The sequence below is a fragment of the Eubalaena glacialis genome, chromosome 4 (assembly GCF_028564815.1).
Source record: "Eubalaena glacialis isolate mEubGla1 chromosome 4, mEubGla1.1.hap2.+ XY, whole genome shotgun sequence".
NCBI classification, from domain to species: domain Eukaryota; kingdom Metazoa; phylum Chordata; class Mammalia; order Artiodactyla; family Balaenidae; genus Eubalaena; species Eubalaena glacialis.
Window position 1 is genome coordinate 16,479,529 of NC_083719.1, and position 18,479 is coordinate 16,498,007.

The 18,479-nt window shown below is 35.8% G+C and overlaps 1 protein-coding gene across 2 annotated transcripts in view; it reads right to left on the reverse strand.

Annotated features, from left to right (window-relative positions):
* Positions 1-18,479, reverse strand: part of CDH18 (cadherin 18) — a 324,131-nt gene that overhangs the window by 93,165 nt on the left and 212,487 nt on the right. For both annotated transcript variants that reach the window (XM_061187670.1, XM_061187671.1), the window contains one exon: positions 7,505-7,758. In XM_061187670.1, the coding sequence (XP_061043653.1) occupies positions 7,505-7,758 (254 nt within the window). The remainder of the gene's footprint in view (positions 1-7,504; positions 7,759-18,479) is intronic.

Genomic DNA, 18,479 nt, shown 5'->3' on the forward strand with positions numbered 1-18,479 from the left:
AAAAAGCCTGTGGGCGAGCACAGGTCATTCTCCACACCGCCCCTCCCGGGAGCCTGTGCAGCCCGCCACGGCCAGGCTCCCGCAATCTGGGAACAACTTCCCCGGGAGAGCGCACGGCGCGCCTCAGGCTGCTGCAACGTCATGCCGGCTTCTGCCGCCGCAGGCTCGCCCCGCCTCCTCCGTACCGCTCCCTCCCCCCGGCCTGACTGAGCCAGAGCCCCCGAATCAGCTGCTCCTTTAACCCCGTTCTGTCTGGGCGGGGAACAGACGCCCTCAGGGGACCTACATGCAGAGGCGGGTCCAAATCCAAAGCTGAACCCCGGGAGCTGTACGAACAAAGAAGAGAAAGGGAAATCTCTCCCAGCAGCCTCAGAAGCAGCGGATTAAAGCTCCACAAACAACTTGATGTGCCTGCATCTGTTGAATACCTGAATAGACAACGAATCATCCCAAATTTAGGAGGTGGACTTTGGGAGCAGGATATATTAACTTTTCCCCTTTTCCTTTTTTTGTGAGTGTATATGTGTATGCTTCTGGGTGAGATTTTGTCTGTATAGCTTTGCTCTCACCGTTAGTCCTAGGGTTAGGTCTGTCCGTTTTTTTTCTTTTTTTTTTTTTTACTGAAAAAAATTTTTTTTTCCCTAATAAATGTTTTTCTTAATAATTTTTTCCTTATTTTCTATTTTTAAAAAATTAAAAAAAATTTTTTAATAAGTTTTTTCATATTTTTTATTTTAAAAAAATTAATTTTTTTCTTAATATTTTTCTTAATAATTTTTTTCTTATTTTTAGCATAAAAAATTAATAAATCTATTTTTTTAAATTAAAAAAAATTTTTTTCTTAATAAATTTATTCTTAATAATTTTTTTTCTTATTTTTTATTATAATTGCTTTATTTTATTTTATTTTATCCTCTTTCTTTCTTTCTTTCCATTTTTTCTCCCTTTTATTCTGAGCCGTGTGGATGAAAGGCTCTTGGTGCTCCAGCCAGGCATCAGGGCTGTGCCTCTGAGGTGGGAGAGCCAACTTCAGGACACTGGTCCACAAGAGACCTCCCAGCTCCACGTAATACCAAACGGCAAAAATCTCTCAGAGATCTCCATCTCAACATCAAGACCCAGCTTCACTCAACGACCAGCAAGCTACGGTGCTGGACACCCTATGCCAAACAACTAGCAAGACAGGAACACAGCCCCATCCATTAACAGAAAGGCTGCCTAAAATCATAATAAGGCCACAGACACCCCAAAACACACCACCAGACATGGACGAGCCACCAGAAAGACAACATCCAGCTTCATCCACCAGAACACAGGCACTAGTTCCCTCCACCAGGAAACCTACACAACCCACTGAACCAACCTTAGCCACTGGGGACAGATACCAAAAACAACGGGAACTACGAACCTGCAGCCTGTGAAAAGGAGACCCCAAACACAGTAAGATAAGCAAAATGAGAAGACAGAAAAACACACAGCAGATGAAGGAGCAGGGTCAAAACACACCAGACCTAACAAATGAAGAGGAAATAGGTAGTCTACCTGAAAAAGAATTCAGAATAATGATAGTAAGGATGATCCAAAGTCTTGGAAATAGAATAGACAAAATGCAAGAAACATTTAACAAGGACGTAGAAGAACTAAAGAGGAACCAAGAAACGATGACAAGCACAATAAATGAAATTAAAAATACTCTAGATGGGATCAATAGCAGAATAACTGAGGCAGAAGAACGGATAAGTGACCTGGAAGATAAAATGGTGGAAATAACTACTGCAGAGCAGAATAAAGAAAAAAGAATGAAAAGAACTGAGGACAGTCTCAGAGACCTCTGGGACAACATTAAACGCACCAACATTCGAATTATAGGGGTCCCAGAAGAAGAAGAGAAAAAGAAAGGGACTGAGAAAATATTTGAAGAGATTATAGTTGAAAACTTCCCTAATATGGGAAAGGAAATAGTTAATCAAGTCCTGGAAGCACAGAGAGTCCCATACAGGATAAATCCAAGGAGAAACACACCAAGACACATATTAATCAAACTCTCAAAAATTAAATATAAAGAAAACATATTAAAAGCAGCAAGGGAAAAACAACAGATAACACACAAGGGCATCCCCATAAGGTTAACAGCTGATCTTTCAGCAGAAACGCTGCAAGCCAGAAGGGAGTGGCAGGATATACTTAAAGTGATGAAGGAGAAAAACCTACAACCAAGATTACTCTACCCAGCAAGGATCTCATTCAGATTTGATGGAGAAATTAAAACCTTTACAGACAAGCAAAAGCTGAGAGAGTTCAGCACCACCAAACCAGCTTTACAACAAATGCTAAAGGAACTTCTCTAGGCAAGAAACACAAGAGAAGGAAAACACCTACAATAACAAACCCAAAACATTTAAGAAAATGGGAATAGGAACATACATATCGATAATTACCTTAAATGTAAATGGATTAAATGCTCCCACCAAAAGACACAGACTGGCTGAATGGATACAAAAACAAGACCCATATATATGCTGTCTACAAGAAACCCACTTCAGACCTAGAGACACATACAGACTGAAAGTGAGGGGATGGAAAAAGATATTCCATGCAAATGGAAATCAAAAGAAAGCTGGAGTAGCAATTCTCATATCAGACAAAATAGACTTTAAAATAAAGACTATTACAAGAGACAAAGAAGGACACTATATAATGATCAAGGGATCGATCCAAGAGGAAGGTATAACAATTGTAAATATTTATGCACCCAACATAGGAGCACCTCAATACATAAGGCAAATACTAACAGCCATAAAAGGGGAAATCGACAGCAACACAATCATAGTAGGGGACTTTAACACCCCACTTTCACCAATGGACAGATCATCCAAAATGAAAATAAATAAGGAAACACAAGCTTTAAATGATACATTAAACAAGATGGACTTAATTGATATTTATAGGACATTCCACCCAAAAACAACAGAATACACATTTTTCTCAAGTGCTCATGGAACATTCTCCAGGATAGATCATATCTTGGGTCACAAATCAAGCCTTGGTAAATTTAAAAAAATTGAAATCGTATCAAGTATCTTTTCCGACCACAACGCTATGAGACTAGATATCGATTACAGGAAAAGATCTGTAAAAAATACAAACACATGGAGGCTACACAATACACTACTTAATAACGAAGTGATCACTGAAGAAATCAAAGGGGAAATCAAAAAATACCTAGAAACAAATGACAATGGAGATACGACGACCCAAAACCTATGGGATGCAGCAAAAGCAGTTCTAAGAGGGAAGTTTATAGCAATACAAGCCCGCATCAAGAAACAGGAAACATCTCGAATAAACAACCTAACCTTGCACCTAAAGCAATTAGAGAAAGAAGAACAAAAAAACCCCAAAGCTAGCAGAAGGAAAGAAATCATAAAGATCAGATCAGAAATAAATGAAAAAGAAATGAAGGAAACAATAGCAAAAATCAATGAAACTAAAAGCTGGTTCTTTGAGAAGATAAACAAAATTGATAACCCATTAGCCAGACTCATCAAGAGAAAAAAGGAGAAGACTCAAATTAATAGAATTAGAAATGAAAAAGGAGAAGTAACCACTGACACTGCAGAAATACAAACGATCATAAGAGATTACTACAAGCAACTCTATGCTAATAAAATGGACAACCTGGAAGAAATGGACAGATTCTTAGAAATGCACAACCTGCCAAGACTGAACCAGGAAGAAATAGAAAATATGAACAGACCAATCACAAGCACTGAAATTGAAACTGTGATTAAAAATCTTCCAACACACAAAAGCCCAGGACCAGATGGCTTCACAGGCGAATTCTATCAAACATTTAGAGAAGAGCTAACACCTATCCTTCTCAAACTCTTCCAAAATATTGCAGAGGGAGGAACACTCCCAAACTCATTCTACGAGGCCACCATCACCCTGATACCAAAACCAGACAAAGATGTCACAAAGAAAGAAAACTACAGGCCAATATCACTGATGAACATAGATGCAAAAATCCTCAACAAAATACTAGCAAACAGAATCCAACAGCACATTAAAAGGATCATACACCATGATCAAGTGGGGTTTATTCCAGGAATGCAAGGATTCTTCAATATACGCAAATCAATCAACGTGATACATCATATTAACAAATTGAAGGAGAAAAACCATATGATCATCTCAATAGATGCAGAGAAAGCTTTCGACAAAATTCAACACCCATTTATGATAAAAGTCCTGCAGAAAGTAGGCATAGAGGGAACTTTCCTCAACATAATACAGGCCATATATGACAAACCCACAGCCAACATTGTCCTCAATGGTGAAAAACTGAAACCATTTCCACTAAGATCAGGAACAAGACAAGGTTGCCCACTCTCACCACTATTATTCAACATAGTTTTGGAAGTGTTAGCCAACTGACTATTTTCAGTTTTTAATTTTAATAATTAAGTCTATGATTTAGGTCTGACACACCTACTAAGGATCTAATATCTACTTAACTACAAAGTTTTTACTTCTATGGTGGAAGTCAGACACAACTTTAAGCAAAACTTTTTCTGTACCTTCAAAGGATCCTAGAAAAGTTAATAGACTTAGTATGCTAATCAATGAATTTGGTAAAGTAGCAGGATACAAAATTAATGCACAGAAATCTCTTGCATTCCTGTATACTAATGATGAAAAATCTGAAAGTGAAATTAAGAAAACACTCCCATTTACCATTACAACAAAAAGAATAAAATATCTAGGAATAAACCTACCTAAGGAGACAAAAGACCTGTATGCAGAAAATTATAGGACACTGATGAAAGAAATTAAAGATGATACAAATAGATGGAGAGATATACCATGTTCTTGGATTGGAAGAATCAACATTGTGAAAATGACTCTGCTACCCAAAGCAATCTATAGATTCAATGCAATCCCTATCAAACTACCACTGGCATTTTTCACAGAACTAGAACAAAAAATTTCACAATTTGTATGGAAACACAAAAGACCCCGAATAGCCAAAGCAATCTTGAGAACGAAAAATGGAGCTGGAGGAATCAGGCTCCCTGACTTCAGACTATATTACAAAGCTACAGTAATCAAGACAGTTTGGTACTGGCACAAAAACAGAAATATAGATCAATGGAACAGGATAGAAAGCCCAGAGATAAGCCCACGCACATATGGTCACCTTATCTTTGATAAAGGAGGCAAGCATATACAGTGGAGAAAAGACAGCCTCTTCAATAAGTGGTGCTGGGAAAATTGGACAGGTACATGTAAAAGTATGAAATTAGAACACTCCCTGACACCATACACAAAAATAAACTCAAAATGGATTAAAGACCTAAGTGTAAGGCCAGACACTATCAAACTCTTAGAGGAAAACATAGGCAGAACACTCTATGACATACATCACAGCAAGATCCTTTTTGACCCAGGTCCTAGAGAAATGGAAATAAAAACACAAATAAACAAATGGGACCTAATGAAACTTAAAAGCTTTTGCACAGCAAAGGAAACCATAAACAAGACCAAAAGACAACCCTCAGAATGGGAGAAAATATTTGCAAATGAAGCAACTGACAAAGGATTAATCTCCAAGATTTACAAGCAGCTCATGCAGCTCAATAACAAAAAAACAAACAACCAATCCAAAAATGGGCAGAAGACCTAAATAGACATTTCTCCAAAGAAGATATACAGATTGCCAACAGACACATGAAAGAATGCTCAACATCATTAATCATTAGAGAAATGCAAATCAAAACTACAATGAGGTATCATCTCACACCGGTCAGAATGGCCATCATCAAAAAATCTAGAAACAATAAATGCTGGAGAGGGTGTGGAGAAAAGGGAACACTCTTGCACTGTTGGTGGGAATGTAAATTGATACAGCCACTATGGAGAACAGTATGGAGGTTCCTTAAAAAACTAAAAATAGAACTACCATACGACCCAGCAATCCCACTACTGGGCATATACCCTGAGAAAACCATAATTCAGAAAGAGTCATGTACCAAAATATTCATTGCAGCTCTGTTTACAATAGCCAGGACATGGAAGCAACCTAGGTGTCCATCATCGGATGAATGGATAAAGACGATGTGGCACATATATACAATGGAATATTACTCAGCCATAAAAAGAAATGAAATGGAGGTGTTTGTAATGAGGTGGATGGAGTTAGAGTCTGTCATACAGAGTGAAGTAAGTCAGAAAGAGAAAAAGAAATACAGTATGCTAACACATATATATGGAATCTAAGGGAAAAAAAAAAAAGGTCATGAAGAACCTAGTGGCAAGATGGGAATAAAGACACAGACCTACTAGAGAATGGACTTGAGGATATGGGGAGGGGGAGGGGTGAGATGTGACAGGGTGAGGGAGTGTCATGGACATATATACACTACCAAACGTAAAATAGATAGCTAGTGGGAAGCAGCCGCATAGCACAGGGAGATCAGCTCGGTGCTTTGTGACCACCTAGAGGGGTGGGATAGGGAGGGTGGGAGGGAGGGAGATGCAAGAGGGAAGAGATATGGGAACATATGTATATGTATAACTGATTCACTTTGTATAAAGCAGAAGCTAACACACCATTGTAAAGCAATTATACTTCAATAAAGATGTTTAAAGAAAAAAAAAAAAAAACTAAAAATAGAACTACCATATGACCCAGCAATCCCACTACTGGACGTATACCCTGAGAAAACCATAATTCAAAAAGAGTCATGTACCACAATGTTCATTGCAGCTCTATTTACAATAGCCAGGACATGGAAGCAACCTAAGTGTCCATCAACAGATGACCGGATAAAGAAGATGTGGCACATATATACAATGGAATATTACTCAGCCATAAAAAGAAACGAAATTGAGTTATTTGTAGCGAGGTGAATGGACCTATATTCTGTCATACAGAGTGAAGTAAGTCAGAAAGAGTAAAACAATTACTGTATGCTAACACATATATATGGAATCTAAAAAATAAAAAAGGTTCTGATGAACCTAGGGGTAGGACAGGAATAAAGACGCAGACGTAGAGAATGGACTTGATGACACGGGGAGGGGGAAGGGTAAGCTGAGACGAAGTGAGAGAGTGGCATTGACATATATACAGTACCAAATGTAAAATAGATAGCTAGTGGGAAGCAGCTGCATAGCACAGGGAGATCAGCTCGGTGTTTTGCCACCACCTAGAGGGGTGGGATAAGGAGGGTGGGAGGGAGATGCAAGAGGGAGGGGATATGGGGATATACGTATGCATATAGCCAATTCACTTTTTTATATAGCAGAAACTAACACACCATTGTAAAGCAATTATACTCCAATAAAGATGTTTAAAAAATAAAGAATACAATGGTATATATGCAAAAAAAAAAGAAAATAACATAGAAAAGAAATATTTTAAATATTATTTAATTCATTTTAAATTACTGTGAGAGTCAATAAAATCTTTATATGTCTAAAAGGTGGAAGTGTACCATACCTTACTAAGCTGTTTGCACTGTCGGGATCTTGTGCCAAAACTGTGCCAACAACAGTCCCAATCTTGGCATTTTCATAGACTTCCATGACATAGGAAGGCATGGAAAATAGTGGTGGTTCATCTACATCCCCCACAATGATCTTCAGCATGGTAGCATCTTTAAAAGGACCCAAGTGAGAAAAGCGAAAATCAAGATGTGTATTGGCTCCTTCTATGTTGAGGGTATATGACTTCTTTTTCTCATAGTTCAGTGGCTGTGGGGAAAAAATAAGATTTCCAATATTATGACTACCATCTGTTGTCAAACACATTTTCTTTTCCATTTTTTGAAACAAACAAACAAACATGAATAGGTTTAGGTCAATCTACTTCCATTTATAAACAAACTATGAAGTTTGTCTTAACAGTAACACGTAAAGCAGAAATCATGGAAACTCAAGTCTGAATCAACTGTGATTTTTCAGAGCCATAAATATGATGATAACTAGCAACAAAAGGAAATTTCCCACAGTCAAACAAATATTGATTTTTGCAGACTCATTCTTAGTCTCTTCTGGTAAGAGAAGAGACTACTATACCTACTATAAGACATAGTAGGTATTAAAATAATAAGGATACAAACGTAGATACAGAAGTGTGTGAGCAGGTAGGTAATATTTGCAAGAGGAAGTACCTTTTTAGGTAAGAACTGAAGGTTTTGAAAGTGTTAAACATGACACACATAGGCTCTGTGACCTAAAATGAGCTTAGATTTAGGATTAGCTATATCAAAAGTCTCCATGTTGATGCTAATGCAGGTGATAAAGATATCAGCCTTTATTTTGAGCCTTGTGAATTACCTATAGATTAACATCTATGAAAAGAAACAATAGATATTTTTTTCATCCCTATTTCTGCCACTGATTTTTCAGTAGCCTGCTTCAATCTTGCAGCCTTCTTTCTTGGCAGGATCAGAGTATGATCATTCCCTATGGAGGAACTCAGATATTTTCCTTTACCCTAAGAGCCAAGGAGAATTTGTAGAGTATCCTTAACGGGATCTTATAAACAGAAGATCAGTCCTACTGATGATTATTTCCCTTATTTTTTCTGAATTGCCTTAGAAAAGTGGCCTTCCCAGAGACTGGAGATTGCATAGAAGGAAAAAAAAAACCATTCAGATTATAAGAACCTAGAATACTTCTCAGGGACATGGATGAGACTGGGTCATTACAATATTTTACAAGTGTTTATAAGACAAAATAAAATTTTAAATAATGTTAAAACTAAAATTCTTAAATGTGAACCATATATAGAATACATATACATTTATATATGGTGCAGATATTATGTATTTTAGATTTATTTACTTTAAAGAACGGTTAATTGATCTGAAGTTTATAACCCACCAAGTGGGATTCATTTCCTTCTCAGGGAATTAAAACTAAAAATGAATTGACAAAGTAACTCACATTCATCTTGTTTGGCAGATTGCATTACTTTCAGTTGGACCCACGGATTTATTGTACTCCTTTCCTTGACTCCTCTCTCCTTAACATTAGTAAATAAGAATGTCTTAGGCTAATTCAAGAAGTCTCATCCAAATTTAAATCACCTGTTCTAGAAATGGTACACAGTTGCTGCCTATCAAGAATTAGGTGCACGGGTGTGGTCCCCTTGGCGCAGAGGAGCGTGGACTGTCCAGAATCCAGGCATTTTGCTCATGGAAAGCAACACCCTTGGCAGGTTTACTACTTGTTTAGATCAATGTAGTTTTTTAGACTCAATCTGCTGTATCTGGTAGACTTTATAATGACTAAGGTTCATTGAGAGTCAGAAAGACACTCAATGAAATTTGTGGAGATATTTTTGGCCACCTCTACCCCATCAGATATTATTATCAAGCTGTGCATCCAATATGACAGGCATTTCTTTCTCCATTTTTAGCAGGCCCCCTGGCAAGTTAGATGTCATTTTTCTTAACACTAACCTACCTACTGCAAAGGTACAGGCTGTTTATGTGAACACATGGTTTCACGTTTATGATTATCTCATGTATATTTAGCTACCCCAAGAGAATGATAATCATTTTGGAGGACTTGTTTTTCAGGCAGATGGATGGATAGGACCCATCTCGAGTCACTAAGGAAAGAGAGGATTATTTCAGGTTGGGACAGGAATTTATAAGCAGATGAATTAATGTAGATGGAAATATTTTTAACAACCTCATTTATGAAGAAAACATGGCAGTGCTAAATTGCAAGTATAGAAAAACTGGGAAGAAATTACACTATTTATTCTTGGAGACTGCAGGATTTTGTATACAATATAAAGCATGTTAATTCTTTGTTTCGTATTAAAACTACAATAGTATATAGAGATTAGATTAGGATTATAATTGTTATTTTTCCTCTTACTGTAAATCCTGGTAAAGCTTTCCAAATACTTACCATTCATACATTGTAAAGAGATATTCCAGTAATTTCTTAGTAAGCTTTTCCTCCTGGGAAACTAGTTAGAACTCTGTCTGTGGGTTTCACCTTCCATAGTTACCAGCAGATTTTTTTATTACCTAAAATAGTCTATCAAAAACAGTATACCAAGACCAGTGAGACCTATTCATCTAAAACCTGGTTTTGATGAAAAGGTGGAGGAAAAAAATTAAAAGAAAAAAAAAGAAAATGTACTCAGGTTATCAGAGTACCAAAGAAAGCAAAAACATGAAATGTCTGGCTGCGAGTTTACCTAACACAAAACATACCCTTCTCCTGTCTTAAAACAAAACAAAACAAAACAAAAATGGATACAGAATAACTCCATAAATATGAGGCACAGTAGGAACTTGATAAGGGCGATTATAGAGCCAGAGATGGTTTATGAGCATAATAAATAGTTTTTTCCAGCTATACTATATTAAAATTTCAACTGCCCACGCTTGTAGGTTTTTTGGGCCGGATTCTGACAATAATCATTTGGATTGAACAGATGATTAAAACAATCAAGCTGAAAAAAAGAACTGGGGAAAGAGTTCTTCCCTTTTGAGCTACTTGAAGACTCTTGGAAAAAATAGCCTCCAGTCTTTGATAATGTTCACCATTATTTACTCCATAGATCTGGCCTCACCAAGATATTTGGTGGGGGGGGTGTGAGTGTTTACAATTTGAACGTAGTTCAAATCTCATTTAACAAAATTTCAGAACTGTGCCAAGTTTCCTTTTTTTTTTTTTTGAAAACTGCAAATTTGGATTACCAGTTCAGTGTTTAAGACGAGAAGTAGGTGAGCCTAAGGCAAAGGTGTTCTCCTGGAGATTACTAACATAATATTAATGTTTAGAGAGAAATATTCCAGGAACACCATCAGATTCTTTATTCATTTTTATAGAATTTGTTTTGGGTTTAATCCCCTGGACAAGTCTCACTTGTGGTCCAAGTTCTGAGAGTCAGAAAACAAAGCTACCACCTCACTGATGCTCGTAGTTAACAAATGCTATGATTATTGTTGTCAAATTTAGTAAATTAAAATTATTTTTAATAACATATGTGTCAGTTATCACATAGGATATACTTATACTAGGAAACTATCATTTATCTGAAATGAGAAATTAACTCGTTAACTTCAATTTTAATTTTTTTTAATGTGTTTATTCTGGTGTAATTTTAACTTCCCCAGGCAGTGGGGCTCCTCTTACTTTTCTTTAGTTACTGTTTAATGTCCTAATGCAGTTCACTGTCACTGAGTTGACTCCAATTTTCATCTTACGTTTTAGTCTCTTAATTTTATCCTATTAGTCCTAGTAATTACTTTCACATAATATTGCTCTTTCTAACTTTTAAAATCATGATTTTCCCTCTTTCATATGAACACATTTCATATTCCTGTAGATAAGTTATCATCTTTCTAGCCAGCTTTACATATTTGGAACATTTTAATTGTTTCTCATTAATCACTTCTACTGTTCATTAAATCACACTAATATATTCCTCCTCTGGAACTATATAACCATCATAAATAGATGGATACTGAAAACAGCATTTAGCCAAGTTGCTCTATGACTCAATTCTTCTTGGAGTTTAAGAAAGTCCTAAAATTCTGTTTTCCTAAATAATAAGAGAAGAGACTCCATAGAACCTCTCCTTGGTCCAGTTTCTATATTGCATCATCATCTAGGTTTTCCATTGCAAGAATGGGAGGATAATAATAGGACAGATACCAACATTTTAATACATGAAAAAATGTCACTTCAATTATGCAAAAAATGGCCAAATCCTGGAATAGTGACTGAAATTATTATTATTGTTTTCTGAAAAAAGGTATATTTTAAATGATAGTAGTTTGCCAAAAGCATAAGAAAAATTGCATGAATTTGAATGTTTCATCAGCTAGGCTTTCTTATTATGCCATGATTCGTGGTCCTTGTCAAAGTCCTCTCCTGGATGGTGGACATTCTGTGAAGACTGGAACACATGTATAAGCCATATTATAAATTTCTCTATGCAGAAGAGTGTCATGATCATTTAATGTGTATAATTCCAAGGTTACTGATACAAATAAATCTTACATATTTGCTCACTGTCATTTGAAGACTGGGGAAATGAATGAAAATATTTTAAATATTTTAAAATATTTTAAATAACAAATACACATACATAATATATACAAAGTATATTTATATATTCTATATTATATTATTTATATATATTTACATACTAACACATATATATGTGTGTTACATGTGTGGATATTTCAATAGCCCCACACATACGAAAACTTACCAATAACTCATGGGTGTGGATAGCTTAACTCAACAGGCTGTTTCAACTAGTACACTAAATTATATTGTAGGAATATGTGTTAAAAACTGTTAATTAATGTTCAAAATAGTTTCAGTGGATCTATCACTCCATGGCCATGCCTATAGATGAAGAGTCAGAACAAAAGTTTGCCCAAAGCAGTCCTCTGTCAAAAGGTATTATAAATATAGTGATAGATTTCACTGAATTGAAAGTTGGACTTTCCTCTTCAGCTTCTGGCTGAGCAGGAGAACCACTTTCCAGATATTAGAATCGTATAAGAATAAAAAGAGTAGCTTGGCTGATTTTTTAAATAATAAAATCTCTAATGAATGTTTAGTTTTTGTAAATAGTTCATTAGCATTAGAAACCTACTTCTTCTTATATACAAAGTGTGCACATGTGTTTGCCTGTGTGTGCATTTATAATAAGTTGGGATGCCTTATTTTTTATTACACATTGTGGTTCACAGTACCAAAACTTTACAACCCAATGGCAAAGAAAGTCTTGATTCTTATTCTGTCACTCAACGCAAGTCAAAGAAATGATAACGAAGAATTCAATAAATGCAATCCACTAGAAAATTTAAAATGTGGCTATTTGGAATGGACCTAGTATGGTTATAGCTGGAAACATTTCCTATATTTTCTCTCAGGATTAATTTAAACTTAAAAAACACTGTTATAACTTGTTATGTTTACTCTCACCATCCATCTCTGATCCTTTGTTAAATAAAGTGGTATAAAGATCTTTTACACACTACAGTATAAAAATTTTAAAAAATACAAGGTACCCAGTTGTAAAAATGTTTAACAACTACTGTGGACAGAGATACACTTGTAGCACACACAGATACACATTCATGGAAATTATCAGTACATTCATAATGAATAATTAGAATAAGTTCTTTCTACTCTATTAGATCTAGCAGATTTAAGAGGGATATGGAATTGCTGTGTTTTCTACAGTGAAAAATTAGTGAAATGCCTACCTTGATACATAAAACAGAGAAGATAATTCAAAGAAAGTATTTGTGACTGAAACATCCCTGGAAATGTTGCACTGCAAAGACAACATTAAACTTGAACTTTGATAAAAATCTTTTACAGAAGACAGAGGGGGAAGTGGATCACCAGGAGCCATGAGTGACAGCATGTGCATGTGATACCAAAGGGGAAGGGGGGTGGGGAGGGATAAATTAGGAGGATGGAATTAACATATACACACTACTATATATAACAGATAACCAACAAGGACCTACTTTATAGCACAGGGAACTATACTCAATATTTTGTAATAACCTATAAGCAAAAAAAATCTGAAAAAGGAGATAGATAGATATAGATATAGATATATAAGAATCACTGTGCTGTACACCTGAAACTAACACAACATTGTAAATCAACTATGCTTCAATAAGAAAATATTGACATCATTCAAAAAAATATACACAGGATGTGTCATTCTTTGTGTGATTATAGGTGATTTGGATAACATGAGATAAAGGAGGGCAGTAAAATAACCAAATGGAGAGGTCTGGAAAGTGTAATTAAAATTTGGTGCAAATAGAAAAAGAAAGGAAGACAAGAAATGTCGATATTGAGGTATTATTGTACTTTTTTATGGTAACTTTTGCTTTTATTTTTAAAAATTAATTTTTATTGGAGTATAGTTGCTTTACAATATTGTGTTAGTTTCTACTATACAGCATGAATCAGCTATACATATACATATATTCCCTCTTTTTTGGATTTCCAAAAGATATTGAAGTACTATTGTACTTATTGGCCAGACACAGCTTAGAGTACTATTTTACCTTGTTTAATCTCTTTGTAATTATCACTTCGTAAAACGTTAAAATAAGAAAACTGAAGATTAAAAGACTTGAGATAATTCATAGATCTTTTAAATGGCATGACGAAAATTTATATTTCGTCTGACAGTAAGGATTGTATTTTCCCCCACCCTTCATTGACTTGAAAACCAAGTTTAAGATTTTTGGCTTAAAATATTAGGCATTGTATTTGCAGTTAAATACACTTGAAGAAGAAAAGTGATACTACAGACAGTATTTGAGAGAGTCAGGAAAGCAAATAGGATTGGAGCCTTGAATTAAAAAGAAAAATGGAACAACTGCTTATTATAAAGAAAGCAAATTGGCATATGGACCACAAGAAGAGAATCTGAGAGAGACTGCTATGAAGCCCATCCTCAGCTACAGGGTTTATGTCAGAGGAAAGAGCACATCAAGTTGCATTCATCCATATCTTTTTTTTCCCCTCTTTCCACCCAGTCAGGCTCCATTAAACAATAAATGAAAGTTATCAAAGTGTATTTACAACGTACCACACCATGGACCGGTGATTCAACTTGGCAATTTTCTGATGAAGGCATGATATGGATAGGAATGTGCAGATGCTCCTGCAAGCTGGATTATAGAGCAGTGCTGATTTTGATCTTTGGGAAGATTAGCTGTTCTGCCTTGCTGGCTAAAGTGAGCTGCCTTAGAGATTAAATAAGGAACAGGTTTGAAAGGACTGTTTTATCTGTTCCCTGCCATCTGAATGAGTGCCTCTTAAAGGTTAAAATCCACAGAGTTATACAGTTTAGTTTTCAAATTGTAATTATTTATAACATAAAATATATAGCAATGGAATAACTCTAAAACTGATAATCCTAATCTGAAGGATTAAGAAAATAGGTCAATGGAAACATTAATGCATTTTAGAGGAAGTGTAGACTACATTAGAAAATAAATTCAGGAAAAAAAGAGAAAGATAATTTGGACTCATTATCAAGGTTATTTTCAGTGCATAGTCATTACCATTGATGCAATTGAAACATTTATCTTGAAAATATCTATTGAGTATGTGTATATGTGTATGCAATATAGAATAGAGAATGTTAACTACATATATGTGCACACATATGCACATATACCATTTTGCCTTCATTTTTCACAAACAGCATCAAATTAATTGAGGCCATGCAGGGTGGTAAGATCCCCATTGTCCTTGACCCCACAATATATACTTGTATTTTGGATTATGTGTGTATTCACATCATCCACCACTACCCTCACTTTTTGCAAACATGATCTAACTTCCTACTTTATAATGACAATAGTTCTCAATAGGCAAGGATCCCCCTGCTACCCACACCCCACACGTATTCCAGCTAGATCATTGCAAACTTATCTGCAAACACTTATTTCTCCCTCCTGTTTGATTTTGTCAAAGAAGGAGGAATATTATCATAGGTTCTTTCTTTCCACCTGGGATCAAGATCCTAAACAGGGTCATTTCTACCTCAGAGCATCTTTTAAATTCAATTACCCTCTCTTTAGTATCCTCAGTTTCTTGTCTCTATTGACCTTTTATCCATCTGCTATAAACACACTTTCAGTCTCCCAACTTACAATTAAAATCTCCAGGGCTTCCCTGGTGGCACAGTGGTTGAGAATCTGCCTGCCAATGCAGGGGACACGGGTTCGAGCCCTGGTCTGGGAAGATCCCACATGCCGCGGAGCAACTAGGCCCGTGAGCCACAATTGCTGAGCCTGAGCGTCTGGAGCCTGTGCTCCGCAACAAGAGAGGCCGTGATAGTGAGAGGCCCGCGCACCGCGATGAAGAGTGGCCCCCACTTGCCACAACTAGAGAAAGCCCTCGCACAGAAACGAAGACCCAACACAGCCATAAATAAATAATATAAATAAATAAATAAAATTTAAAAAAAAAAAGATGGGTAATCAGAATGTATCCTCATTTAAAAAGAAAAAAATCTCCATTTTATGATCTCATTTATTTGCTTTTTAAAGTTTCTCCCTGGCTTTACTACAAAGCTTCTCAAAGGGGATAGTGTTGTTTGTTTTTTTTCCTTTTAATTTTTTCTCCCATTTCCTTGCCTCCAATTTTCTCTCCACCACACCAAATTTGTTCTTCTCTTCATTGTAGCAAATAATAAATATATATATTTCATTCAAGTATGTAAAATGGGTAACTTTTCAGACTCTGAAGAGACAGATTCCTGAGTTCAATTTTCTGTCAATCAGTTTCTACATGGATACAATTCTTTATCTCTGTGATTCAGTTTGTTTTATCAGTGAGAATAATAAGATTCCCTATATCATAATGTTCCAGTTAGATTGAAAGGAATGATAACAGGTGTACCAGCTCAATAAAGATTTGGGAAAAGTTCTTAAAACTCATCCTGACACAGAGGAAACACTTAACAAATGTTATCTGCTGTTACTATCTATTGTGATGATAATGATGATGTGGGTGCTGATGGAGAGCTGAAAGCTGCTCCTGAGAATCACCCCGCCCCCTTTTGCCAAATCGAATGAATCTTTATAATCCTAAATTGTGTTTCAGTTCTAGAATCCTTCACATTTTTAATGACTGTCTTCCTCCTGTTCAGCATCCCTTGGGAATTTTCAATGATAAAATTCACCTCTGTTTTTTGATATTTTCTTCAAAGACTCTACTTCTTTCCTGCCTTCTGCTTGTTTCTTAAATACTGGTGTTCCCTAGGGTTCAAGACTCATCTTTCAGAAAGAGTTATTCATCTGCTTACCTGGATTTACCTGAGTGAAGAAGCCATCCAAGGAATGAAAAGCAGACAATCCTCACTTCATTTTTTAATCCATAGTATATCCATTAATTAGTCTAATGCTTATTGAATGCCTACGCAATGTCAGAAAACATGCTAGACATTGGGAATGCAGCGATGAGTTAAAAAATAGTCTTGTCCTTGTGTAGTTTATATTAACAATTAATTAGAAATACTGACATCAAATGAGACCTTGTCACTTCCTGCTTAGATAGCTTCAATGGCTCTCCATTGGGTAAAATTTAACAAGGCCCTGTGTGCTCACCTATGCACTAACTCCCTCACTCTCTCCAGGATCAATTATGTTTTTTAGGTCCTTACTGTACCATGCTTCTACTCCATTCAGGTTCTTGTTGTGTTTTCTTTCCTCTTCCTGTAATGCTCTTTACCTAACTACCTCCTAAGTTTCTTTCAGTTCTCTGTTCAATTACTGCTGACTATCAGACAGCCCCAAACACCCTAGATTTTGTTTTCCCAACAGCACTGTATAACTCTCCTTCATAGAACAGTTTTATTACCTATCTAAGAATGCATGTGGTATTTGATTGGTATCGCTCCACTTCCATAGATTGGAAGCTCTATGCAAGAAGACAGTCACTTTGGTTCTGCTCAGGATCTCATGACTCTTGTAGAGCACAGTTACTGGCACATAAGAGACACTCAAAGCTCACATATTTGTTAAATAAAGACATGGAAGTTGACTATTTTTATTAACACATTTTTGATCCAAGTTTGACAATCTCAGAAAGATTAAAATGAGATACTTTAGGTGAAGAATCAATATTTTATATAGACCAGTGATGACTACTTCTTAAGTATTTACACATTTAAGCTCTACTTTGCAGGCCCCTTTTGTAACATACAAAAGGCATATTCATCCTCAATTTTAAATCAATATAAAATTGTGATTATTAGAAGAATAAATGAGAATTTACACAGTGTGAAAAGTATATACAAAATGCACAAATAGATGATTAGATAGATAGCTAGATGATAGATGAAAGATAGCTAGATTCAAATAGATAAATAGATGATTGATAGATTGAAAGATAGATTGATTGGTTCACTTCGATATTACAGTAGCACATCAGAATAAAATTTCTCAGCCTGTGCTCTGAACATATTACACAGTAGAATCATCTGGAGTACTTGTTAAAAAGGCCAATTCTTTACCCCCACTCCATCCTTTCTGAATCAAAATATGGAGGGAAGGGCCTAGGGACCTAAATGTTACTAGATTTACAAGCTGAAGTTGTTAAACATTTAAAGACTGAGACATACTGCATTAGGAATTACATTTAAATCCTTCTTTGCTAATTGCCTGTGTTCTACTTCATTTTTACAAGGACATGAGCATTATGTTCTCTTAAAAGCAAAAAGCAATAGATTTAGTCCAATGACAAATTCTTAGGAATAAAAAAGAATGGGGAAGAAGGTTAATGGCTTCACTAAAAGATCCATGACTGTCAAGCAAACTCGTCTCCTAAATATTGTTAGCCAACATGATGAAGTTTTTTACATTAGTTAGAAGGTCTCTTAATGCTACTTTGATTAGTGCAGCATAGAGTAATGACATTAATAGAACAGGTATTCA